The following is a 13255-nucleotide window of genomic DNA, read 5'->3' on the forward strand; positions in this document are numbered from 1 at the left end:
TCAATCCACCCAAAAGTTTAAACTAATGGGTGAAGGTAAATTTAATTATATATCATCTAACAATCAAACTCAATGTAGGTGATTCGAACGACGTGTATTGGATACCGATGAAGTATGAACGATTCCCAGAGTTTTATAATAAGATTAAAAACAGAGAAAATCATTTCCTTCAGTATGGGGATTGGCTTAGGTACAGAGGAAAAGAGAATGTGGGATCTGAAGAGGAGAATGATGAAGAAATTGGGGGAAATGAGATTGTTGATTTTCGTTTATGTTTTTGTTCGAAATAAAGTTGAATGACCTAAACATTTTTTTCTTAAAAAAATGAAAATTTATCGGCTTTTTCAAAACAAAACTTCATAACTTTTGTTACCATTGTCAAGTTCTTTTTTGAAAATTTTCCATTCTTCTCGTTCTAGCTTACTTTCTCACTTTTGTCCTCTACATTTGGGTTTATTTGACATCTATAAAAACCCCGTTGGTTGCCACTAACCAATGCACGTAGTCGGAGGTAAAAGAAAAAAAATAATAAGGGCAATGGTTAGATGCAGCCTAGGTAGCGTCTAACCCATATGCTTCCCACTTGTTTGCCACACACAAAAAATAAATAAATAAATAAAAGTTATTTTTTTAAAAAATAAAAATGTCACATGGTAGTATTTTATTGGACTATATTTGGAATACACCAAGATAACAAGAGAACACCTAATTTTTTCAAAATAATAAATAGGGGGATGATGGAGAAATCTTAATACGTGTCTAAGTTAAGAAAGGCCCACAACAATAACCACAATTAGGGGTGTGTTAATTGAAACCGCTAAAATCGAATTGAATACTTAACCGAACCAAAACCGAATTAATATGGTTTGATATATTTTCAAACCGAATTATTGCGATTCGGTTCGGTTTCAAAGTTGAAGCCGATTTGAAACCGAACCGAATAGTTTTTTTTTTTTTTAATAAATATATTAAAAATAATACATATATAATTTAAAAATATGAAAAATCAATAAAAACTAAAAAAAATTGTATGACCGAATTGAATCGAACCAAATATAATTTAGAATTTATGAAAAAGCATTAAAAAAGTTTTAAAAAAATATTGAAACCAAACCGAACATGCGGTAGAGTTCAATTTCAGAAAGTACAATTTTGACCACAATTACAAAATAAAAGCCCAAATGATATATTACCACAATTAAGAGTGAATTAAATCATTTAACACTCAATAAAATAAAGTTTTGTAAGAAACAAAATAGTTTCCCCAATGTATACGTTAATCTTGGGATAATTTTGCTAAAATTCATAAATTTCAACCCAAAAATTGAGATCTAATTCATTTTCGGTAAAATTTTGTCAATTTTTATATGACCTAGCTTTTGTAATTCACTAAAAGCATAATTTTCTTTTAAACAATATTTGGAACAAGAGCTCTTAAGCTTAGTTTGAGATTACCGTAGATTTTTAAAAAATTACTGTCAGCTGTATTATTAGAATTATCAACTTTTAAATTAAGTAAATTAGTTGAGTATATTTCAATTTTGAAAATGAAAAAAAAAATTACGGTATTTGATAAATCAATACTAAATTGTTGTTCAACTAGACCTATTATTATTTTGAACACTTTTTTAATACTTTAATTACTATTTCTTTAGTTTAATAAAATATCAGGAGAAGCAATTATTATAATAAATAATATCCAACCAAATGTTATTTCAGTTATAATAAGAAAATAAAACTTCTTTGGTAAATTTTACTATCATCAAATTTGTAAAATAAAATATCTTGATCTTAAATTTATGAATGTGAATATATTGATATTATTGAATTTGATAGTTCTTCATTTTTCATTGAAATAATAATTTTTTAGCATTCTTATTTCTCTCAACACGAGGATAACTTTTATCATTTTCTTATATAATTGTGCAATATTTTATATAGAGCTCTTCCAATTTTTCTTTTGCATACTCCAAAAATCATACTTATTGATACAAAATTAATTTAACATAAGAAAATATTAAAACTAACCATGATTTATAACGTAAAAAATGTTGAATATTAGCAAATGTAAAAGTTTGATGGTGGAAGCAGATTTTTAGAGTCTATTATCAAAAGCTACTAATTAGTTGATTTTGCTTAAGTAAATAAAAAAGTTATTCTTTAAAAATGAATACACAATGAGTTTTATCAAATTATTAAAACAGTTAAAATTACTTCAAAATTACTTTTATACCCTTCAAAATCAATCTCAAACGGCCGTTTAAAAAAATCGTAGCAAGTTTAAGATTAAGATTGCAACACTCATCTAAATTTGAGGTGCAATTTACTGAACCTGAAAGTTTAGTATTAAAATTGATACAACTCAACAAGTTAAAGGCTCAATATTTTTTTTCCCCTAATAAAAAAAAAAAGATTTATAAGAAAGAAAGAGAGAAGAAAAAGAGGTAAAAATAATGGTTGGTTTAGTATAAGTGTTTGAATAGCATTCATTATTCAAAACTCTCAAGTGGGTCCCATAGGTTTGTCATGCATGTCTAGGTTAGGCTTGGCAAACCCTCACCCAAAACAGGTTGGTCTTAGCTTAGAGAGTCTAACCCACCTTAAATACAACCATTAAGACAAACACATCAAAGGATACTCAATTTAAACCTAGATTACACCAAATTTTCAGCCATGATTATCAAGCTCAAATATACAAAACTATTCATACTTTCACATTCATGTTCCTTAAATTTGACTATATACTCTCTGTCTTGGATAATAACAAATCTACAACATCTCAACTCTCTTTAATAATATGTAAGCCTTTTTTTTTATCGACGAAACCTCATACCGAATGAAAGTTAAATTTTAATAGTTGGCAAAGCTCTTGCAAAACTATGGAACTGTGACTCATGGAGCCAACGTGGAAAATGAGGGCACGGACCGTGCATCGACACTCATACACGAGTGTCCAAGCAGATAAATTCGATCTCGTTCTCCTTTCCTCTCCCTCGAATTATTCATTATCATCTGGTTATGTACTCGATCTCGGCATGCTCTCTCAGCCATTCTAGCACTTTTGCTCCCTCTAGTATGTCTTGTACCTAAATGAGTATGAGGTATGAGGTGAAATGAGATTTTTCACATTAGCTTGTAGGAAGCTAATAGTTGTAACATATTCTTTTCAAGTTAGAATGAGCAAGACATGGTTCAACGAATTGATGAATCAGGAAACCGTAACGAAATCGAAAAAGTTTTTATTTGTGGTCATACGGACCTGTTCCTGCACCCGGTCTTCGTCATATTCTTGACTACTACGTTTAAATTCAGCAATAGAATTTTCCACCTCTTTCATGAGTTCCTCTGTGGCCACCTGCAGAGGAAGCAAATCTTGGTGAAACATTCGGACAATACTAGAGCATATTATTTTGATTGCAGCAGGTTAGGAAGCTACTCTAGGAAGTTAATAATTTTGATGGTTTATGATATCTATCTTGTTTAATAGTTAAATCAACATTTTCTCTTTGATCGGGGCAGTTGCAAATATAGCAATTAAACTCAAAGTATTAGTAGATATAATACAATGCAAAAAAATTATAGATGTAGAAAAATTTAGCTTCAGCTCTCGGAGTCTAGACTATATCACTAGTAACAGCCTATCATTGATAGATTTTACTATATTCACAATTCTTTAAAAATGTAATGTAAGATACAAATATTAATACCTGCAAATTTTCACGTTTAAATATATCTCCCACGGCCAGATTCTGTTTTATAACGTGTGTAATGTTATCCTTCTGATTTTCAAGGTACTCCTTCACAGCCTTTGGACTAGATAGAGTTGCCAACTGCTGTTCATTTAATTTCATGTTTGTCTGTGCCACAACAAAAGATATGAGAATTGGTACATTGCACAGATTGTCATTAATAATGGAGAGTTTTAGATTTAGGCCCTTCCATTTCAAGTTCTGACCTGTATCTGCAATAGTTTGGCTCCATATAGCTGCCTGCCTTGCTCCTCAAATATGGATTGAGGAATATCAACTTCCACCATCTGAAAAGTTTGGTTCCAACTTATTCTTAATTTTTCCCAAGCCAAATTCCCCACAGTTAACTCTAGCATGGAAAGTGCATAAAACAATATAATTATCTCTAACAATTATATCCAGTTGAGGCGACTTGGAGAGCGTGATTTCATCAACTAATAAAAAACTCGTTTGCAGAGACTATGGTTTTTGGAATTTTGTTTGTGCACCTAAAACTTTATTTTCAGAACAAAAGAAGAGTTCTTTTATGTTATTGATCTTTTTCCATACGAACTAAATCTTGGTCTTTTATCCAATTCCCTTGAAAGAATTTCTTCGGGTCCAGAAACAGCTAAGAGTGATCACAAATGTTATCGTCGAATCTCTTAGGTTAGAATGATACTTGAAGCAAAAGAATTTTTTAAAGAACTGGTTTAATAAGGAAATCAAGTTCTGTGATCATAGTCAACCAATAGATACACACACACACATATTGCATTGTCAAAACTCACTACCCGAAGGTCTAAATAAGCATATGAATCTTAGAAAAGCTATTTCAGATGGTAAAATACCTTGCAAAGCTGGTCAAGAAGTGCATTGTCCGTTGCTTGATCTCTAGCTGTTTGCTCCACTTCAAGGCATCTTTGTAGCAACGCTTCCTTGACCTTAGATTTGAAGCATAAGATACAAACATATCTTTTCAGTAAAGCTATTTCAGATAGTAAAATGCTTTCTGTATTCCAAATATGAGCTAGATTGGAGATATGAGAGCATTATGTTACCTGTTCTAGGGTTGTAGAGCCGGGGAGAAGCTTATCAGCTAGTGAGTCATCCAACTGAGGTAATTCTCTGTAGAATAGTTCCTTGCACTCAACCTAAAGTCAAGAAGAATAGAAACGAAAAATGAAAATATTACATGTTACAGTGACCAACTACACATGAAGTATGTGAGTGTTTAAAAGTCTATTGACATAGTGGCAGGGTGGACCCGTGTAAGAGCAAACTATATACTCTTTCACTAGTTTAACTCAACTTTATTCTTTGACCATGTGAATGAATGTATCAATTTTTTGAACCAAACCATGATCCAATATTGAATCATGATATTCCTTGCATAAAATATAACAAGGGCCAGAGTAAAAGTCAGAAAAACAAAGTATGGCATTTCTTTTCTAAATGCTCCGTTATCGTTTATAATCTCCTAGTTAACTAATGAATAAGAAGTTTACTGTAAATTGAGCATGAACACCACGGAGATCTTCTTGTTTCCATGATTCTGGAAACACAAGGGGAAATGACTTTGTTTCACCTCGTTGAATGCCAATTAATGAATCAAGAAACCCAGGAAGGATTTTATCACCGTCTTCCGTATCAAAACGATAACCTAGCAATGGTAATAAGGAAATGAGAGGAATTCTCATGACTTGATCATTATGCTTCAACAAAAGTGTTCATGATTGGTAGCTTATTCTAACCTTTGCTCTCTGCCGATGGAATCTTTTGACCACTAGATTCGTCTTGACCAATTGTTATTGCTGATATATCAATTACTGCAACATCACCGATCTGCACACATTTGTCGATTTGTTTAAATTATCACACAATACTGAAAAGACTCGCGTGTAATTTTCACTTTGCGATGATTTGATGAGAAGTCGATAAAGTTTAAACTCTATGACACTAGTAATCCCGCAACAGAATCTAGATCACCAACAGGTCAAAATCAATGGTGAAACATTTTCATATACCCTTCAATTCTGGTCCATTTCTACTATTTCTCAGAATGAATAAAACCTACTCGGCAAGTAGACAACTAAATTTCTTACAAATTTGCGGTATATGATATAGAAATGTTTTGGTTCCTTCAGATTTGTACAATTTGATTAAAGAGTAACCTCTATTTCCATTTGAGAAAAAAAAAATATAGAGAAAAAGAACCAATATAAACAGAACAGGGTCCACAATGGTTACAACAGTCACCTGTAATCCTCTATCTGTCACAATTCTTAATGTACCAAGGGACTTGTGGCGGCGCTTTAATTCTTGTTCGGAAGTTTTTTGAGCATCTATTTCGCTGTCTATTTCAACAACCACCTTCAAGTTTTTGTATCCATTCTCGGGAACCCATCTGACTTCAGGTGCAACATCAACAATAATGTCATATCTGGATCACAAAGTCACTTCAACCCATGAATATATGTTCTCTTTATCACAAACCATAGAAGAGAATAATGAAAGGTAAATAACCAGTGCAGTAGGGCACTATAATCTTTAAAGCAGAAAAGAAGTGAGCATTGAGCAAGGCGAAAAAGTTTATGACATAAGGTGTAATTGAAAAGCTTGAGAGAATAATAAGATAAAGGTAAGCTTTGTGCAAGTGCAACTGAATTAGCAGAAATATGCACCTATATCTTAAAAGAATATAAAAGATGCACATTCGGAAAACCTGAGAGAGCCTTGAGAAGAAAAGGTATGCTCCAATTCAGAAAATTTAGAGGCAATACGAACCGAGTCTTTCAGTGCCCTTCCTGCTACCTACAACACATGTATACGCTATAAGAGAACCAATGGATGCACCAATGATTTCAGAAATTGTGCAAAGAGGAGTTTCAATCTTGTTTAAGAACTTCCCAATCATCTCAAAAAAAAAATAATAATAATAATAATAATAATAAATAAATAAATAAATGAATAAAAGTACTTAGGAAAGAGTTATTGTTACGTACGGACATGCAAGGAAACACGAACATATTTAGCAACAGATGTTCCTTATCATCTGTAGGGGGAAATAAGAAATTTCACTAGAATCAACAACTAAGGAAGGAAAAACCATGAATTGGTATAAACTAATTGTAGGTTAGCATCCGTCTCAAAGGGAGTTTAGGATGACCTTTGAAAAAAATATGTTTTCAGTGAAACATTTCTTCCATAAACACATTTGGCACTTGAGTGCTTCCTCCAAAAACACTTACTTTCTAAGTATTTTAGAATAACTTTCGATTGTGTAGCCAAACACCGTGAAATTTTAAAAAATGCTTTTAATTGGTCAAAACCCTTTTCACCCTTCCAAAAATCAGCCCAAACTCATGGTTCAGATAATTTTCTGGATGTATAGGGCAGAAGCTGCTTAAAATGGAAACTTTTGAAGCAAAGCTACAAGCAACTATTAAATCAAAGTGAGCCTAGATCAATTGCTGCAGCTCCATATGCTTCTTCATCGATAAAATATGTTGAAAAGAAAGAAATAATAATAATAATAAAGAGAGAGTGAATAATCATCACTTTTAACTTACTGAGGACATGGCATGAGGAAGGGTCCTCTTCAAAATTGATTCTACAACGGCTTTCTGAACATGGTTCTTTCCTACATAGCTTACAAGAATACTTTCTGGAACTTTCTTTCCAGGACGAAATCCTGGGATCTGCTTACAGAAACCAGAACATACAATTGTCATTGTCCTTCAAAATGTCAAGAAAAGGAAATAATAAAAAGTAGATAGCTATTAACATTGGAAGATACTCGAGAATGGATTGTCAGTTTACATGTAGAGGGCAAGAGATGCTGTAGAAAATAAACGTAGGACATGACAGTAAAGTCTCAAACAACACATGCATAAATATCCCAACTTTGTTCTAATAATAATATGATATATAGTTCCAGCATTTACATACAATGTGTAACTTCAGCCCTCAACTTGAAAGGACGCTTGTATCAATGTGCACTGGGTACCTTGTTTCTAGCTGTCAAGGTTGTGATGAAAATCCCATGGTTGGAAGTAGATATGATACTAGATTATTACTAAAAATAATATCTCCTTTGGTATGAGATCTTTAAGTAGAATCTAAAAGTGAATTCGCATAGACTTAGGCTCAAAGCTAGCAAAATTAATATAGAAGGGTTCATTGTCTGAGGAGTGGATTATTAAAGGTGTGAGTAAAGTCCCACATCGGTTAATAATGTACAAGATTCCGAGTATACAAGTCCAATATTTCCATTGGCACAAAACTTCTTAGATAGAATCCAAAAAGAAGAAGGAAAAAAAAAAATAGACAAGTTTAGGCCCAAAGTATAAATATGATATGCGTCGTTTGGCAATCATTTGGTTTTAATGTTCATAAGCTTAATCTTCAAAAACTAAAAACAAAAAATAAAATGATTACCAAAGAGGCCTCGGCAATTTAGAGATGCAGAAGATTTGTTAGCCAATTAAGAGCACAAAAGACAGAGGAAGTTGCATACAAAGAAATGTATGTAACATGTAACAAGATGAGTAGTAACTTAGTACCTTGGCCTGCTTCATGAACTCAGCTATTACCCTGCTATGACAATCCTCACAAACAGCTGGTGGAACTCCTACACTCAATCTAACCTGAACAGAACATTAACTGAATGAGCGTAAATAGAAATAGTCCATCGAAGTGATCCAATCAAACAAGCCCCAATTTCAAGAAGAAGATAAACAGAACTCACTCTGGAATTGGGTTCTTGGGTCTCGGAAATCTCCAGGTCCGCAGGAAGCTTGTCGATGTTAGGGCCAAGATCGACGGAAGAAGGCGAAGAAGGTGAGGCAGAAAATCGGCGGGAAGTCGGGGAGATTTGAAGAGGGTGAAGAAGGTGAAATGGGGGAGGAAGAAAGCGAAGATTGTTGCATTGAAGCAAAGGGGTTTTGGAGAAAGAAGCAGAAATTGAGGAAGGAGATGAAGAAAGAGAAGGCCGCCATGGAGAGTGATTGAGAATGGTTGAAGAGAAATTGGATGTGAAGAGCTCCATTAACTACTTGCTTTTGCTATTGCAACTGAATTCAACAAGATAGAACGTTGCCTCCAAGTTTCAAGGACCAAAGAGGATAACGATACCGTTAAAGCAATACTTCCCAGTATGGCCTCAACTTTTAGGTTGGTTTAAATATTATACCCTAAACTTGGCAAATTCTCAAAAATAACCCTAAGTTTCACATTTTATAATTAGCATTTTTTTTAAATTTTTTTTGTTAAACTAGTTTTTGTCTTTCTTTCTAGCCGAGATCAACCACTTATACTTATATAGAAAGTTATTTTTTTAAATTTATATCTAAATTATCAATTCTATTTTCTCAATGGGATCTCATCCAACATGAAAACTGAGATTCATATAATTTTTCCAATTTTACTTTATCGTTTTTATCTTTTTAAAATTTAACAATTATTTTAAAAATCACACTATTAATTGTTACGAAAAATTTGTTAAGATAATTGGTAAATACATTTAGATAATCGATAAATCAATTTGAAAATTCGTGTAAACATAAACTGGACTTAAGATTTGTAGGCAAGATTAAGATTCGTACCTAAGATTTTATATAAAATTTGGGAAAGATTACATGAGAAAATTTTGAAAATATGTTAGAGTTGGTATAAGATTTAGAAAAATTGCATAATATTTGAGAAAATTATGTGAATTAATCTGGGTTATCATCCTCGTCAAGATTCTATTGAGAAAGGCCAAAAGAATTGATAGTTTGGATATAAGTTGAAAATCTAATATTTTATACAAATCTCAATGGTCGATCTCAACAATGAAACACCGAGAAAAACTATTTTAATGAGTTTTTAAAAGATGTACTAGTTGTAAAAGATGAAACTGAAAGAGAGTTATTTTTTACAATTCCCTCTAAACTTTATAAACTTTCATTTTAACCCTTAGAATGGGAACGTTGTTTTAAAGTCACGCTTATAAAACTTTATCATTAACTTTATATAGAAACATGGAAAAAATAAAGATATATGGTGCCTTGTGGACTACATCTATTGTCTTCTTCCTTCTTTCAACTCCACAACTCTAATTTTTTATTCTTTTGTTTATGATTTTTTTCACTAGTCCTAATCTTATTCAAATTTATTTTTTGTACGTATTTAAAGTTGTTCACTTGAACAACCACATAAACATAAATTAACTTTTTCGTCCATGAATTTAATGACAAGAGTCTTCAAGGGTTGTTTTGAAAAAAAAAAAAAAATCAAATTTTAAGGGTTGAGTGAAAACTTTTCAAAGTTTAGTGATATATAACTGAAACCAACCTAAGATTTGTTTTTGATAATTTAACCTTTCAATAATTGCTTGGTTTTTTTTGAAGTACAACAAATAGAGTCGGGAATTAAAATTTCCAACCTTATTAATATATGTCAATTATCATTGAAATAACTATATTCGCCCGGACTTCTTTTGAGTTCAACACACACAAGGAGTAAAAATTGAGAGTATATGTTGAAACAATATTCAAATTAACTTTAAAATTCTAATATTTACTAAATAAATCTTAAGAGCGAGAAGAGATAGTTTAGTTGTGTGTAATTTAAGTGGTCTACATATACTAGAGGACTTAAAATAATTGTTGTTAGCTGTGTTTCTAAAAATTTAGTTGTGGGTAGAAGTAATAGAGTGTTTGGTAAATTTTAATTTTAAATTAGAAAAAATTAGTTAAGGTGTTTGGTATACCAATACTAAATTAGTGTAATTTAGTTATATAATTATTTGAAGATATATATGATTTGAATTACAACCATTTTTGTTTAATTGAAAATTTCATAAAATATTTTTTTAAAAAAATTGTTATAAAAATTTGAACCAATTAAAATTTAGAATAAATGTGATAAAATAAATTAATGAAATGAAAATTTGAGGTAAGTAAGGAAAGATACTAAGTTAGAACAATTTTAAAGTGATTATGGGTAGATTAATAAATAAGTTGTTTTACCAAATAGTCAAGGCGGTTAAGATTCTCCTAAAATAGCTTTTAGGATTTCAAAAGCAATCTCAAATGAGCCTTGAGTTCAATAATGATTTTGTTTTAGTCTTCTGATTTGGAAATTTATATTTATTTACTCTCAATTTTTTAATTATCTTTAAAAAAGCATTTGAACTTCTAGTCAACTTTTAGAAACAAACAAAAATTTCAAAATTACATTTTTTTAAGTATCAATTTTTGGGTTTTTTTTTTTTTTTAAAAAAACATTAATAGAAAGTGGATAGCATCATATAAATTTTTATGGGTAGAGGGCTTATAAGATTGATCTCCAAAACCGAAAATTGAATGCTTATCAAAGGATTTCTAAATAAAATAATTGAAATTTTTTATTTAATAAAATTATTTTACCGAATTTTGAAATTAGCTAAAAATCGCACAAAGTATTTTTAGATAAAACATTTAGGATATCTAAGTACTTAAAATGAGTATTTTTAAGTAAAAAAAAAGATGTTAATAAAAAGTTAAGAATTCAATCCAATCTAGGTAGTTTTCTTCTACATGGGTAACACTTTAGAAAATGAGGGCATAACACATGGTCAATGGATACTAAGCATAAGTATCTAATGAGCATCTATTGTCATAATATTTATAATACTCCCCTTAAATTCTCATTATATATATGAAATATGTCTCGTTAAAACCTTAAAAACCCATTGGAAAAAAATTCCTAGTGAAGAAAAAATAGTACATATTTCATATAATCTAATACTCTTAAAAAGAATACAGTATATTTACTCCCCTTACAAAAACATCACTTGAGATCTCTGAGTCGCCGCATCCCAATATTGTGCACTAATTTTTCAAAGGTTGCGGTAGGCAATGTCTTCGTAAATAAGTATTATCTTTCAAACAAATTTGTTGTACAATGATGTTATCATTTTCTTCAAGATTATGAGTGTAGAAAAACTTTGGTGAAATATACTTTGTTCTATCGCCTTTAATATTGTGGGGTTTTATGTCCTAAAACTCGTGGTTTATAAAACAATAAACTTATTCTGAAATTCAATAAAGTTATTGAATTTGTGAATTGCTTATTTCATTTTACAAATAAATCCCATAAACTAAAAGATCTATGACTATTGCATGAGTACTTGAACTTTATGTGGAGACATAAGAGCGGATTAGGTTCGAGTAAATAATCAAAATGATCTATAGTATATGAATAAGTTTGGGTGTCTTATTCTGGTAACACTATCAGATGCGACCCACTCTAAAGTTGTTACAAGGAGTTGTAAAGTGCTACAAACGAAGTGATCCTGATTCATTCATGTGTTAACATGAGGAGTGAGGACGTCCTATCAATGAGTTTGCACAAGATTGGACCAAGAAAAAAGTCACTCTTACTTTATAACGCTGTTTACTGTTTAAAACTAACTATTTCAAAACGATGACCTAGGTAACTTAACCTTAATTTTGAGCTAACTATGAACTCCTGTTTATTCGAGATTATCCTTAGATTTGCATAAGTGAGGGTTGGCTCAACAACATCGGCTCAAGAAACCTCCCATTTCAGGGGTAAGACCAAGTAGATAGCTGGGGACACAGGGTGCAAGATGGAATTCACTCCTACCCACTTTCGAGGAGAGTAGAGAAGTTGTTCCCTTAAGTGCTGACTCCAGGTCTTGAACAAGGGGCCCCACCCTCTCATTGGCCCGAGAGGGACTCAGTTTGATGATCGGATCACAAACCAATGGTTCATTAGAGGATCAGTAGGACTTAAGAACATGAGGTAATCTCAGGGGTAAAACAACATTTTGACCTAACTGTTATTACAAACAATTTGTGAAGAGTTACCTTACTAATTATGGTTATGTTGAGTGGACACAATATATCTACGGTGAGGGGAGTGCAACTACTGGGCTTTAATGGAGTGACCCGATTGTTAACAAATGAGGGTTAATTCAGTGTAATGAGTTTAGTCAATTAATCTCAGATCGTTGGAGCCCATGATCTGTAGGTTCATTAGGTCCCCTTACTAGCTCACAAATGGAATAAGCCTTAGAATAGCGTGATAAATTGATTTAAAACGTTCCGATTTGAATTAAGGGAATTAGTAATTGTATGTGATATAATTACATGTTTAATTTTGGAATTAAACGAAATTAAAGAATCGATTAATATTTAAATATGATTTAAATATTAATTTCATAAATAGGGATTTCTGGTGATGGAATTGATGACAAATTAATTTAATATTTTGATATATTAAATTAATAGAATTAATTATTAATTATTGAAAAAATTAATTATTGAATTACTTTTTGTAAAATTAATAAAATTTCAGTTTTAATTAAAAGAATTAAAATTGAAAAGTAAAATTTTATTTTGGAAAAGTTTCAATATTGAAAAAAATAAATAAAAGGAAAATGAAAATGCCCACTTTCATTTTAAGTAGGTTAGTCCTTTTCCACTCTCATTCTAGCTCAAATTTGAAGTTGAAGCTAGAATGATTTCATGCAATTC

The 13255-nt window shown here is 31.3% G+C and overlaps 1 protein-coding gene across 1 annotated transcript; it reads right to left on the bottom strand.

Annotated features, from left to right (window-relative positions):
• Window positions 1–2635: 2635 nt before the first annotated feature.
• On the bottom strand, window positions 2636–8928 carry LOC120089775 (trigger factor type chaperone family protein). The gene is made up of 13 exons (XM_039047169.2): window positions 8479–8928; window positions 8294–8377; window positions 7301–7429; window positions 6454–6542; window positions 5988–6171; window positions 5483–5573; window positions 5237–5391; window positions 4790–4882; window positions 4580–4672; window positions 3956–4036; window positions 3708–3857; window positions 3260–3355; window positions 2636–3086 (listed from the first exon to the last, which is right to left on the bottom strand). Exons 1-13 carry the CDS (start codon window positions 8776–8778, stop codon window positions 3009–3011), a joined length of 1623 nt encoding a protein of 540 aa, XP_038903097.1. The 5' UTR covers window positions 8779–8928; the 3' UTR covers window positions 2636–3008.
• Between the last annotated feature and the right edge of the window lie 4327 nt (window positions 8929–13255).

The sequence above is a fragment of the Benincasa hispida genome, chromosome 11 (genome assembly GCF_027475165.1).
Source record: "Benincasa hispida cultivar pf3 chromosome 11, pf3_genome.v1.1, whole genome shotgun sequence".
Lineage (NCBI taxonomy): Eukaryota > Viridiplantae > Streptophyta > Magnoliopsida > Cucurbitales > Cucurbitaceae > Benincasa > Benincasa hispida.